This window comes from Aspergillus luchuensis, chromosome 8 (assembly GCF_016861625.1).
Source record: "Aspergillus luchuensis IFO 4308 DNA, chromosome 8, nearly complete sequence".
NCBI classification, from domain to species: Eukaryota; Fungi; Ascomycota; class Eurotiomycetes; order Eurotiales; family Aspergillaceae; genus Aspergillus; species Aspergillus luchuensis.
This window is the reverse complement of record NC_054856.1, coordinates 86248-99682: the sequence shown is the minus strand read 5'-3', so window position 1 is coordinate 99682 and position 13435 is coordinate 86248. Positions and strand designations below refer to the sequence as shown.

Below are 13435 nucleotides of genomic sequence, written 5' to 3'. Positions count from 1 at the left end.
ACCGAGGTAATAGGGCAAATTAACGCTTGCTGCTAGAGCCAACCTATGTCTGATCGGATGAGAAATCGTATGCCTGCTTTGAACGAGTTGTCGGTCGAAAACGAAGCTCCGGGGTGACACGGTTGCACGATGGCCCGGTCCTCTTACAAGACTTGCATGGTGTATCGCTGCTAACTATTGCGCTTAGATGTTAGTTTAGTCGGTTTTCCAGCTTGATGAAGCCATAAATATTCCCCAAAGCGGATATGACGACCTTCCACAGCGTTAGCAGCTGAATAATCGCCGTTTGGAATGGGACTGAAGGAACGTACCTCTGCACCGTGCACAAGACTGTGACTGTGTTGTCTGCGACTTCATCATAGCCTCAAGCTTACCAATCAACAGAGAGCAAGGATAGCTGTCAATTGGCCGATAGACTGGAAATGCAAAAAAAGCTTTGGGGAATGCGGAGAAAGAGGAGACCCTTGTCTGATCGGGCCAGGTGATGCGGGCAACCTGCCTGAGATATAAGGCAATATGTAGAGGCATTCAGGCACCAGGAAAATATCACGTGTGATACACCATACTATGGGATATGGACTGAGAGCTGCTTTGACATCAATCATGATATATTGACTTTGGATAACATTAAATGGTTATGGTTTGAGTACATGGAAATACAGGACCACCATACATGTAGTCGGGCCAGTCTGGAAATAATGCTCAGGTATCTTTCGAAACAAGGCTGCCCTTTGCTTGCTTTTGCGCACCATAAACTACTACTAACACCTAGTCATGTCAAGGTACAGCTCATATTTGTCTCTCTCAATAGGCCAAGAGATCCTTGAAGTGAATAAAGTGTGAAAACGAGCCCACCGACCAGCTAGTGACGAATCCAGCAGATACGGCGACTAACACCAGTGTCCACTACCAGATCTCTTCTTTGCTTCTCGCTCTTCACATTTAGACACTCTTCTTAACAGGTAGCAGTGTGATTTATATCCAAGTCTGACCAGTAACACAACACTACTCTCCGAAACTATCTTCTCCTCCCATCCAGATACTCCTCTCCTTCGATCTGTCCATCCTCGCTTACAGCTTCGGATCCTTCGCATTACTCCTCACTTCACCCATCACGAACTACTTCATACCCTTCTCCCACAACTTACGACTAAGTCGCGATACCACCATGATCTGGTCGTCCGAAGCAGACGCCAAGGTAAGCCAGTTATCTTCATATACTATGTGCCACGGTTATATACAAAGCTAACTTTTCAAGCTCTTCGTGGGTGTCTTGAATCAGTTGCGCGGAAAGTTGAAGCTCGACTATCAAGAACTAGCGATGCATATGGGCGGAGGTACTTTCTGCCCTTTCTTATATTACCCGAAGTATATATACTGACCAACATAGATTGCACCTCCTGCGCCGTTGAGCAGCGCATGATACGGCTCAGGAAGCAGGCAGCCAGTGCATCTCCAGCAGCGTGCACTGGCACTGGTGGTGGAACTGCTAATACAACCCCGACTACAACCCCAAGGAAGCGTAAGGGAGATGGTCTAGCAACTCCTGCGAAGAAGAAGACCAAGAACGTTGCTGCTGGGTCTGCCAAATCGGAAGTTAAGAAGGATGATGCCACTACCATCAATGAGGATGGAAAGGCTGAAATCAAGGTCAAGCCTGAGATTAAGAATGAACCTGTGGAATGATGGTGTGCTGGGGCTGGGTTGTTATTACATCTTCCTATGGATCTCTGGGCGGCAGCGGTTTGTATTGGTCTACATACGGGAACAGGAGAATGCTGTTGAGATAGACCTCGATTGATGGATGGAGATAGTAGCAATAGGAAGGTATAGGCACTGCATCTTACTATTGATCGATTCCACGGTTAAGTAGCATCCGTCGCCATGTAAAGACCTCAAAAACGACCTAGGATAAACAAATTCCCTCTATGGACAGTCAGCCCGTAGGTCACGACACCCTAATCCCTATCCTTCACAGCAGAAGAAATATGAGCCTCAACACCAGAATCGTCCGATACCTCCTCCTCCTCCTTGACCTTCTTCTTTGTCTGGCGATTCTTCTTAGGGGTCGGTGTGGTAGGCCCATCATCTGACACCTCCCCTTCCTTGACCTTCTTTGTTGCGCGTCTCTTCTTGGGGGTAGGTGTAGCAGAGCTATCATCGGCAGGGCGCTTCCCATTCATACTGAATGAGATACCGGACTTGATCCCCTTGCGATATTTAGGAAGGTGCTCCTTCAGAGCCTTTGCTGTGGGTTTATCATCACCGGCTGTCGGGGTTAGCATCCATGATCTTCTGACATTTGTTTAAACAAGAGGCCTAAAAATGATGGACTCACGCCAGCCTTCGGCAATTTTGTCCAAATCTAGAGTCAGAGTCTGGGTCTCAAAAATGGTCCGCCATAGCTAGTGTTTTCTGGGTTAGCGAATGTGATGATTGGGTATCTGTTCAGGGGCACGGTACCAGTTCCTCATTTTCTGGGGTCCAACGCATGGTTGATGGCCGATTGGCTCGGATGTGATGTAAGGGGAGAGCTTGAGGTGAGGAGTATCAGAACTTATAGAGTGCGAGGTAATTTAAGTGTAGCCGGAGCGGAGAAAGTCTTGCGACAAGATATAGAAGCTATTCTGTGTTCTAGCTGAGATGCAACAAGGCGAACAAGCTTCTGGTAGAGGTAAGACGATTGGAGGGTGTGTTTGTTGCGCAATGAGATAGTATTCCGACGCAGCAGCGCAAGAAAGACGGGCCATTAAAATGTGCGAGTTTAGTATTCACTAGCCAGCAGTCACTGTTTCGTTTCCCGGGCAAGCCAGAAACAGCTGTGCAAAAGTAGACAAGGCAATCGATTCTCTGTGAAAGAGAGACATGGTAGGCGTGGGCGGGATAACGGAGAAACCAGATATATCAGCTCATAGGGTAGCATATCCATTCGGATCTCGACACTGTATAGTACTACATGAGAACTAACGTGAGACACTTCACAAACACGTGCCAGATGATGGGAAGGTAAGGGTTGTCGTTTTGTCCGTTGAGATGATCGCCATTATCAGTGTGTCCCAGACATGCTGCACGGTGGAATAATCAAACCCAATGTTGAGTACATGGCATGCAAAGCATTACGTTACTCATACAAAACATGGCGACTTGATAGGGCAAGGCGGACATTGCAATAGACGTCGGTAGTGTCATTAGTTGTATAGCAAGCCATCATTCAGTTTGGTTATTTTCTCGGGTGCAAAGTAAGGCTTAGTTAGGTCAAGGTGAACTAGTAACCTTAGGCCCAGTTCTGTAAAGAACCGGCTATAATAGCGTGATCTTATTGAACAAGGGTGAGTTGCAAATCGATCGAGTTCAGAGAATCTGCCCTAGATCTTACTGACTTACTAAAAGGTGATTGGCCCGCCGCTGACCGAAAAAGGAAAGGCGCGCTGCAAGTGCCAGGCATGCAGGCATCCATGGTTTCATGCACGCCTCGAAAGGTGCCAAAAAGTATATCCCCCTGTCCTCTCACCACCATCTTGTCAGTAGTATCGTCCAGATTTTGCTAATTCTTGCCTACACTCTAGGCATTACATATCATTCCCACATGATCCGACGAAGCTTCCTATCATTATAAGCACTCCAACAAGTTAGTTTCATCCCCTGTGGGAATCGCGGGACTAGTGCGTGGATAGCCGCAATAACGACCACAATGCTAGTGCCTTGAGGTGGAGAGGTAAAGTCGGGATGGCCCAGCCATTTGAAAACTCATCATCTGGGTTAAGTTGACTTTGGTCCTGATTACCCCGCTACGCCTACTTGTTGCAAACTTCGCTTCTTTGCTTTCCCCTCTCAATCTCAAGCAGTCCAATCTCCATCATGGCCCCTTCCACTGTTGTCCTTGTCCCTGGTGCCTGGCATCAGCCGTGCTGCATGCGCCAGCTGCAGGATGAACTGACAAGCCGGGGGCTCAATGCCACCACAGTGGCTCACCCGTCCATCGGCAACACCTCCCCACCACTGAAAACTATGGTGGATGACTGGGCGAGTCTGCACGCTACCATCGAGAAACTCGCGGATGACGGCCATTTTGTGACGGTTGTAGCTCATTCATACGGAGGTGCGGTTACGTCGGGCGCAGCTGAAGGTTTGGGCGTCGCCGAGCGACGTGCGGCTGGAAAGGCAGGTGGGATTGTTAAGATCGTATACCTCGCGGCTTTTGTCGTCCCCAAGGGCCAGACCCTTCTCGGTTATTTTGGTGGAGTTGCCCCTACATACTGGGAATTCAAGGTTGGTCTCATCATGTCAATATGGCCGCGATACATGAACGATACTGAATGGCTGACTGGACCAGGGTGACCTACTCTATGCGAACGATCCGGAAATCAGCGATCCGGCCAACCTGTTCTACAATGACCTCCCCAGCGATGCTCAAGGTTATTGGATTTCTCAGCTTCTTCCCATGACAGCGGCGTGTTCCCAGGTGCCAAACACTTACGAGCCATGGAAGTATATTCCATGCACATACATCCATGCCAAGCAGGACCAGACTCTGCCACTAGAGATTCAGGAAGACATCGTCGCCACTATGGGATCCGTTACAACCCTGACCCTGGACTCTTCTCATTCGCCTTTCTTGAGCATGCCTCGTGATGTTGCCCTGCTGGTCCAACAATCGGTTGAGGAGGGACTGGAACAAGCCACTGGTGTTGGTATCTCCACTGCATAATTTGTGTTGAACTCCGTCTTGAATTTCACTTTTCAAACACACTTCGAAACATTATCATTAACCTGAGGCATGTTAGGTATTATATCAACAACAATCATCCATGTATTGGGATACAACGCGCTCCTGGAGATGCCTGGCAGCACTTCAGAGCACAAGAGCACCTGTGATCATAGTAACGAATCGGGCTAAGGTCATGAGATCAGCCATCTCACAATCAGCTTAGGGAAGTACCCTGAAAAACCATGTCAAGCACGAGGAAGTAGCGCGACCTGCTGACGGCCGTTATGCCGGCCAGTAACCAGAGTATCCATGGCTAGTGATAGCTTTACAATGCCTTCTTCTTGTCGGCTTGTGTTGAGAATGTCACCGCGTCGCGCGATATAGCCCAGCAGCGATACTCATAGTATACTGTTTTGTTTTGGCCCACTTAGCAGCGAAAACATTAACCTAGAAAAGGTGCAATTGGCTAGACGTCGCTAGGACAAGTAGTAACAAGGCCTCCTCGATACCCTCCGGAGGCGGTGAGGTGAGGATCTGGATCTGCCTCCCCGGCGCTGCCTCAAATCTCTCCACTCCTTCACTTTCTGCCTCTAGCCTCGACTTATCATTCGTTAATCTAACCATCCAATGACTGCAGACCCTTCGCAGCGCACCAGTGGGGGTTCTCTTTTACTATGCCATCATCAAGGGAAGAAGACCCTCGTTGCTTGTGACCAGTGCCATCGCCATAAGCTCAAATGTTCGCCTCGATCCCAAGGATGCGCCCGCTGTCATCGTACACCTCCACTTCCCGCTGCCTCACCCGGCCATTGCTGATCAACCCCAGGATTAGGGATACAGTGCACTTCCAGTCGCCCGATTAAGAAACGCGGAAGGCGACCAACTAGACGAACGCCCCCGTTCATACCTCCTCAAAGATCGGAACATCCATTGTCGGTGCGGCCCATGACACCCTCCCCGGCTTATGCGCAAATGTGCTGAACCCGACTGCAGGATGCACCTGATTATCCTGTATTGGACTGTCTTTGCGATCTGCATATTTTGACATCGGAACAAGCCACGCCCAGGTATTCCCCCAACCTCCATCACGTCTTGGAGCCTATCACGCTCACCATAGGCAATAGCGCTTCCCCGCTTCAACTTTCACGTTTCGAGGCCTGTCGTCTGTTGGAGCACTTCTATGCTTCACCCAACCAAGAATTTCATGTCTTACTCATCCGAAAAGGTAGCCTCCTAGATCAGTGTGCCCCAAGGCCCATACTGCCAACCCTGCTACTTTCAATCCTATGTACGCTTACGGACTTCTCCCGAGCAATGACCCTTCAGCCATCTTACACGCTACAGGTGTCGCTTGTTTCATGCCGCCGGCGGAGCAGTCACTTTATGTATCCGAACGAACAGTTAATGAGCGGATGGCTCAAGGACGCTATCTTCTTGACAAGCTAATACAGCATTTTCACCCCAGGACATTACCCGATACTAACCATGTGTTCGATGATGCCTTAACGGCATTTATCATGACAAGTATCGCCCCGAGCGAAAGATCGGTCGAGTCGAGTTTGCAATACTGGCTTATATTTCTCAGATTTGTTGTTCAAAAGTTGGAGCTACACAAAGATGTACCCGATCTTAGTCAGGATGACAAAGAGGAACGGAGGAGGTTTGTCCTAAATGCCAGAATATACACTAGCCACAAGGTCGTTAATATTGAGATCATGACAGGTTATGGTGGGCAACCTATATCATAGATCGACATGCGGCTTTGTCATTCAACGGACGACCGCGAATAACCGACAATGAATGTCTGTTTCTCCCGACTCCACGCCCTGATGCATTATGGAATCAGCCTGGGCCATTACTTCCCCATGGTGAACAGCCAGGCGCGCATGAAACAGTACTCAGCTATAATGTTGGGAATCTGGATATGCTAGGGCTTTTTCTGCCTCTTTCAAGGTAGGATTCCCTGTGGTTCGCCAAGTTCAAGCCGTCGTATCTGAATCTAGTGCAGGATTCTGGGCGAAATCTTGGAATATCGCTTCCTTAGCGACCACTCAACATTTAACACATGCCATGATCTTTTGAACACGGTGCAAACGAATATTTTGCAGCACCTCAGGATGTGGTATCAATCTTTTGAGGCTCTTGTAGGCTCGGAGTTCAAGTCGATTGCTGAGCCAGATTGCCATTCATGTCCGGTAGCAGAAGTCCCACCAGTGGCCTACTATGGATTTCACATGTACCACTGCATGTTTGTATTACTACATGGTCCAATGGACGTGGTGCGGATGTATCAAGACCTTACATGGCAGTCTTCTGCCGACTTTCTGACAGCGGGCGAGCATGCTGTAGCTTGTGCAAATGTGAGTCACCACTAATTGCGTTGGCATATCCTGAAGAAGAACTCGACGTTCTATCTTTTTGTACACACCTTTGCTCACATGAATTCGATGAAGGTTGCCCGACACATATTGCGGATCGATCCACAGCTGTCTCTGATGTATAGATTCTTCGGAACCTACTTTTTACAGTCTTCATTCATCTTTCTCATTCTGGCACAAAAGCTGGGGAAGCAATCAGACGACCTAATCTTACGCAATTGTTCTATAAATCTACAGGTTTTGGACATGTTTGTAGCTGCGACAAACATGGACTACCAACGCACGTTTGCCAAGCTCTTGCGCCGGACACTGTCATTCAATATGGCTGAATCTTCTGGGGATTCTGCCCCCAGCCATAGTCACTTGACGCCGGAACTTACTGGTGTCCCGCAATCATCTTTGGATCCAGAAATGCTTCGTTACCGCTGGGCCCCAGGCTATACTGGATTATGGGTTGGCCCAATGAGCTGAAAATAGATCAAACATACCGTCCGTTCACTACTGTATCAAAGCCTGCACTGCTAGGCCTTCCCAAAGGGTTATAAGGGTCTAACAATTGTCATTATGCTACTAAAGCTTTATATGATATGGCTCGGACCAGTTATGGCTTGTATGGCCTGCTGGGCGGAACGCCAACGTCTGCCCAGAACCTGGAATCTGTGCAATCTATCCGTCCAAGTCTGATCCGAGTCCATGTGGACTGTTGATGTGGTTCGATCACTGCCATAGACAGTTGCGTTACCGGTTTCGAAATCGGGAGATGGGGCCGTGATGAATCGGATCCAATCTTCTTGAACGCGGTCGACAAGGGCGGCGTTTGTCGGTGCTTCGGCTGGCAAGGCCTCGTCTGCAACACTTATTGCATCTGCGAAGCAATTAAAGATATATATTAAGTCGACGCAGTGCTGGGCAATCCCTTGCCTGGGTCCCGGAAATGGGTTGCCCACACTCATGCGGTACGAGTGCACCGCAGTAGGACGGGGAACGGTGGGGCTTTCTGTAATCTTTTCCATGGGCACCTCCCAATCCTTTAGTTCTTGTCTTGCACATTGCACAGGATATCCGAACTGTATATCCGTCAACATCTGAAGCACCCGTTTTCTCAGCTCCGTTGAGGAAGTGTCTGGCCGAAAGCCGTAGGCCTGATATAATTGTTCCAAGAACTCCCTCGACTCCACCCCTGCATATAGTTGTTCGCTCAGATGCTCATAATCTCTGATTTTATTTACCTCTTTCATATGTAAAAGACCCTGTTCGTTGTAAGCATATGATATTGACCCGGTGCGATGGACCGACTGACCTCGACATCGGTATCACCGATCAGAACCGGAATGACCTCGGTCCTCGAGGCCGGTATTTCCGTCACAGATTCAGTCTCGGGGCCATCAAGGTGAACCTTCCAGCGACCATTTGGCCTTTCTGAGATTGTAAGATCATCTTCCACTAAGGGACAGACAATGGAACCCAACTTGCCAGCTGCTTGCAGGATCTCCGCTGGCGGAAGATTAGCCATGAAAGCCATTCGGGAAATAGCATCGCCTGCGGGAGCTCCTGCATGCTGACAGAAAGCATTCCAGCGGGCGTTGGAGACGTCCATCGAAATGGGACCGAGCACACCAAGAGTTCCCGATTGAATGATTCCTCGCTGAACCAAGGGCTCGCCTCTGCCAAGAATAGCCTCCAGGACGTGGGCATGCGACGAGCTTCCACCCGCTGATTGACCTCCGACGGTGACCTGGGTGGCATCACCGCCGAATGCACCGATGTTCTGACGCACCCAACGAATAGCGGTTCGCTGATCGCTCAGGCCGAAGTTGCACCCTTTCCTTTGACCTTCCGGTTGGGCTTGAATGATCTCGGATGAAGCCGCGAAACCAAACATGTTGAGACGATAGTTGATGGTGGCCACGATTATGGGAGTGCCTAGCTCAACCGATTTCTTAACGAGGCGAGCCGGATCTATTAGGCAGTCAGTGGTACTGTGACTGATTACACCAGTTCCTCAAGCTAGCAACTTACCCCACATCGGGTCTGTTCCAGCACCGAAGCTATACGCTCCTCCATGGATATACACATATACTGGCAGTTTCACTCCCTGCGCGCTGAAACCGGCTGCAGCAAGGATCGCAGCACTGGGTCTTGTTATGAACAGATTGAGACAGTCGAACTCGGACTCTGTTACGTCGGCCGGGAACTCGAGATGAGATTGAAACTCGTCGGTGTTGTTAGGTTCTTGCGGCTGAGGGCAGCGAGGACTGACGCACAGGTATTGAAGTTAGCGGGCTATAGTCCTGCACACCCCGAAGCAACATGTCGACCTACCCGTTTCGTGTTGCATCAAATTCATCCCGGGGTAAGCGATCACGGAGCAATGCATGCTGCCATCTCGCCGGCACAGTCCCATACGGGATCCCTCGAAACTCCTCGATTCCCGAGATGGCTGATTTTCGACCGATCACCCGCTGAGGATATGAGGGCGAGGTTTGCGTTGGGACAATGACGACTACTGGGTCGCTGGACGAGGCGGGAGCCTGGTCAGGATCCTCGGGCACCCGAAGCTGACGCACTGCAGCAGCCATAGTGTCCGTGTGAAGCAAGGAATAGAATTGAACAGGTGTTTGCGATCCCAAGAAACATGGTCGGCGCGGCTAATGATTTATACCTGTCGGGATCGACCATCGTGGAGTTGCATCCCTAGGGTGGATCCCCCTTGTTTCCGTTTGCTGTTCGCGGCCGTCCGCATCCCAAGCTAATCCGTCCCATACCCAATCAGCATCGCTGTTCGGACCGCGCCGGTGAACTCTAGTCGGTGAATTACGCTGCTAGCATTCGGCCAATTTCTTTCTTTACGGCTGGGATCTCATCCATTCGGTCGGCTGACAGGCTTCTCCGCAACCCCGGCTTTGGGGACGAGAAAAATCTGGGGTGGAAAGGATAAACTCATCCCCAAGTTGCCTCAATATGAAAAGCACATCCTGACAGCGCCCATTGCACAATGTCTTACTCTTTCCTTGTGCGTTCAAATCGGTTATCCGTCTGGCTGTCTAAATACTCTCTTCACTATGACGGCTTCAATGTCGGCCGCAGCTGCCGCCCGAGCTGACTGGCGTGCCATTGCAATCTGCCTGTTCATCACCATCGCAGCGTTTCAATTTGGCTTCGACTCGTCCTATTACTCTGGTGCGTGTGTGGCTTTAATCCTTCTGCTGACCAGCGATCCGCTGAAGACCATGATACTGGCGGACCTGCTTTGATTACAGTACGCTAACACACATCCCTATAGGTATACTGGTGATGGAGCCCTTCATCAAAGCCTATGGACATTATGACAGTGCAACCGGCGACTATATTCTCAGCTCCAGCATTCAATCTCTCACCACCAGTATTATCAATGTCGGTGAGCTCGTCGGAGCCGTATCCTCATACCTTGTCGATGACAGAATCGGTCGCCGAGGGGGCTTGTTTGTTTCAAGCACATTCGTTGTCTTGGGAGTGATCTTTCAGGTCTCCGCCGATAAACTTGCTCTGTTAATTGTTGGGCGGCTACTCCTAGGTCGGTACTTATTCATTGACCGAGGCTGTACCACCGCTGCGGTCGCCGATACGTTACAACTGTTACTAACCGATGCGTAGGGTATGCCGTGGGTCTGATTTCGTGCTTGGTTCCGCTATATGTCGCCGACTGTGCCCCGGCCCGGTTCCGTGGGGCTCTGGTTTCTCTCTACCAATTCGATGTTGGTCTTGGACTGCTACTGGGTGTCATCGTGGACAATGCGACCAAGAATCGGAACGACAGCGGCGCTTATCGGATCCCCATGGCGGTTCAATTGGTCTTCCCAGTCATTTTGGTCCCGGGGCTTATCTTGTTTGCCCCCGAATCACCTCGCTGGCTCTTGAAGAAGGGGAAGACGGAGCAAGCCCGTGCAGCTCTCCGTCGCTTGCACGGCAATCGACCCGACGTGATTGAGAGCGAAATTTTGTACATATCCGGGACAATCGAAGAAGAACGTCGCGCTGAAGGTTCGTGGAGGGAGCTACTACACTGGCATCAGGACGGTCGCAAAGCATACTTGGGCATGGCACTACAAGGTAAGATGGAACCCTTCTCCTTCTATTGTTTTCCGAAACTAAATGTCTCTCCCCATCAGCATGGCAACAAGCGTCTGGAATCAATTTCATCACCAGCTACGGAATTGTGTTCTTCTCGGCTATTGGAATGACCAATTCATTCCTGATCCAGATGGGCTTGTATCTGGTCCCCATGCCCGCGGTATGGCTGAACCAATACTGCGTTGAACGTTTTGGCCGTCGCCCTATGCTTCTTCTCTCGTGCGTCCTTGTTGCCATCGTGCTTCTGATTGTCGGCGGGGCCGGAACAGCATCCCATAAAACTATGACTCTCGACCGATTGATCGTCGCTATGGTATACATTTACATGATCGTGTATAATCTTTCCCTGGGCCCCGCCGTTTGGGTCGTTACTTCGGAGATTGCTGCCGGACCGAACCGCAGTAAGTTGATGGCTACGTCGACGGGAGTCAATTGGTTTTGCAGCTGGATGGTGACTTTTACCTTCCCATATCTCTTCGACAGCGATGCTGCCAATTTAAGCGCCCGAGTCGGCTTCATCTACGGTAGCCTGATGGTCGCAGCAACGGTTTGGATATTTTTCCTGCTTCCGGAGACGTCCGGACGCACCTTGGAAGAGATACAAATCCTCTTCAAGAATGGTGTCTCCGCCCGCAGCTTCAAATGTATGACAAACATTCCCCCTTGCTTATTGTTAGGCAACAACGTGACTAATATCTCTTTTTGCAGCTTATGACGTCCCAGGAGTGCCAGGTGACCCTGTCCTCGAAGAGAAAAAGGAGGCTCATGCGACGGAAGTGGAGGAGGTATAGGGAAGAGGTGCCGGACTCGACTCACATTGCGCGTGTGGGTAGACTATATGAGATGTTATTCAGTGATCAATGGCTGCGAACCTAATTCTGCTCTCGCTTGCGATAAAGCGTTTCGCGGGCACACACATTATAATCTGTTTTCTAGCATTGTTTTAGAGCAATAAATAGACTTCGAAGTTCCAGTATCAGGTACTAATGCATTCTATTCTGGTAGAAAGCGTAAAGAAGATGCGTCTAGTGTACTATTGCGATACTTACTAATATCTATCCGGTACCAGACTTTCTTTAGGCTCGGCCGGACCTCGGGTAAACGAGGTTTCTGTCTGCTACACGAATATGCGCGAATTGAAAACGAACCATGATTATGGTATCGAAGTAAGTTTGACGTTGTCCCTTAAGGGTCTGCAGTGTCGGCAGGCTCCGACAGGGGGTGATCATATCAAACAATAGCACTATGGTGATGGTAGTCACAGCTGGACTCTTCACCGGCTAAGAAAGAAAACGACTATGGAACGACCCATGCAAATGACATCAGCGTAAGAGTTTTATTCGACGATGTTTACCCGTCCCTGAATCCCAAAGTTTGTTATGCGAACGAAACGTTAATAGCATTAGGCTCGCATTTCTCCATATTCTACGTCCCTGAACCGTCCACCGAGACGAGGGCGTGGTCGGATCGCCCGGTTGATCGACCGTGGCTGATTTTTGGGTCCGAGGGACTTTGTTTACTTGAAACCACTTATGGTCGAGAAAACCATGCATTGATTGCTTGGCAATCGTACCTGTCGAGGCTTCTCGAAGAATAACACGGCGGACTTAACTTCAAAGTCAGGGTCCTGGAGTAGGCGACCCAAAAACATGGTCGGGATGTGAAACACGCCGTTGGTGCGCCGGCACCAGGATCCCTAACTCAGGGTCCTCGGCATGTCACGATGCCAACCCTCAGTCCACGGTTCGTCCCCCTTCCTTAGCCCGTGGTTTGCAAAAATTGGTCGGTCGCTTTGCCCGGAGCCTCTATACACTCTATATCAATACTTCTGCCTGAAACAATGAAACTAGCCTATTTCTCTGGGCATCGGCACAGTAATGGGTTCGCCATGTGATGTGCTGGGCGCGTGGGAAAGACCTGAAAGATAAATTTCAGCCCTGCTGCCCAGGTGATGGGCATCGACTAGTGAAGTTTTTCTTTCGCATAGCACCAAGTGAACATCACAATGAAGCTTCTATCCTTTCTGGTCGGGCTGGCAGGTCTTGCTGCTGCGAGTCCCATGGGACTTGCTGAACGTCAACGTAAGCGGATACCATCATCCTTTTCTCTGAGCGACCCCGGCTAATTGTATAGTTTCTGATGGCAACGAACTGCGGGAGGGCTCTTGCAAGCCCATTATTTTCATCTTTGCCCGAGCATCTACTGAGCCTGGCCTGCTCGTAAGTAACAAACTTCCTTT

General features: G+C 49.9%; 6 protein-coding genes across 6 annotated transcripts; 4 read left to right on the top strand and 2 right to left on the bottom strand.

The window, feature by feature from the left end:
• Window positions 1–1168: 1168 nt before the first annotated feature.
• Window positions 1169–1686, top strand: AKAW2_80028A (uncharacterized protein; the record flags this gene model as incomplete). The annotated part of the gene is made up of 3 exons (XM_041681003.1): window positions 1169–1198; window positions 1259–1337; window positions 1391–1686. The coding sequence occupies 3 exons, from the start codon at window positions 1169–1171 to the stop codon at window positions 1684–1686; spliced, it is 405 nt and encodes a 134-aa protein (XP_041547989.1).
• Window positions 1687–1958: 272 nt separating this feature from the next.
• Window positions 1959–2493, bottom strand: AKAW2_80027S (uncharacterized protein; the record flags this gene model as incomplete). The annotated part of the gene is made up of 3 exons (XM_041681002.1): window positions 1959–2269; window positions 2339–2405; window positions 2464–2493. The coding sequence occupies 3 exons, from the start codon at window positions 2491–2493 to the stop codon at window positions 1959–1961; spliced, it is 408 nt and encodes a 135-aa protein (XP_041547988.1).
• A 1365-nt stretch (window positions 2494–3858) lies between these two features.
• AKAW2_80026A (alpha/beta hydrolase) lies at window positions 3859–4931 on the top strand (the record flags this gene model as incomplete). Its single annotated transcript, XM_041681001.1, has 3 exons — window positions 3859–4269; window positions 4334–4687; window positions 4785–4931. The coding sequence occupies 3 exons, from the start codon at window positions 3859–3861 to the stop codon at window positions 4929–4931; spliced, it is 912 nt and encodes a 303-aa protein (XP_041547987.1).
• Window positions 4932–5335: 404 nt separating this feature from the next.
• Window positions 5336–7557, top strand: AKAW2_80025A (Zn(II)2Cys6 transcription factor; the record flags this gene model as incomplete). Its single annotated transcript, XM_041680999.1, has 8 exons — window positions 5336–5483; window positions 5535–5644; window positions 5702–5775; window positions 5833–5996; window positions 6053–6368; window positions 6431–6661; window positions 6717–7068; window positions 7162–7557. The coding sequence occupies 8 exons, from the start codon at window positions 5336–5338 to the stop codon at window positions 7555–7557; spliced, it is 1791 nt and encodes a 596-aa protein (XP_041547986.1).
• Window positions 7558–7664: 107 nt separating this feature from the next.
• AKAW2_80024S (uncharacterized protein) lies at window positions 7665–9665 on the bottom strand (the record flags this gene model as incomplete). Its single annotated transcript, XM_041680998.1, has 4 exons — window positions 7665–8336; window positions 8387–9045; window positions 9106–9341; window positions 9409–9665. The coding sequence occupies 4 exons, from the start codon at window positions 9663–9665 to the stop codon at window positions 7665–7667; spliced, it is 1824 nt and encodes a 607-aa protein (XP_041547985.1).
• Window positions 9666–10148: 483 nt separating this feature from the next.
• On the top strand, window positions 10149–11987 carry AKAW2_80023A (sugar porter family MFS transporter; the record flags this gene model as incomplete). The annotated part of the gene is made up of 5 exons (XM_041680997.1): window positions 10149–10266; window positions 10370–10639; window positions 10720–11175; window positions 11235–11840; window positions 11905–11987. The coding sequence occupies 5 exons, from the start codon at window positions 10149–10151 to the stop codon at window positions 11985–11987; spliced, it is 1533 nt and encodes a 510-aa protein (XP_041547984.1).
• Window positions 11988–13435: the final 1448 nt, after the last annotated feature.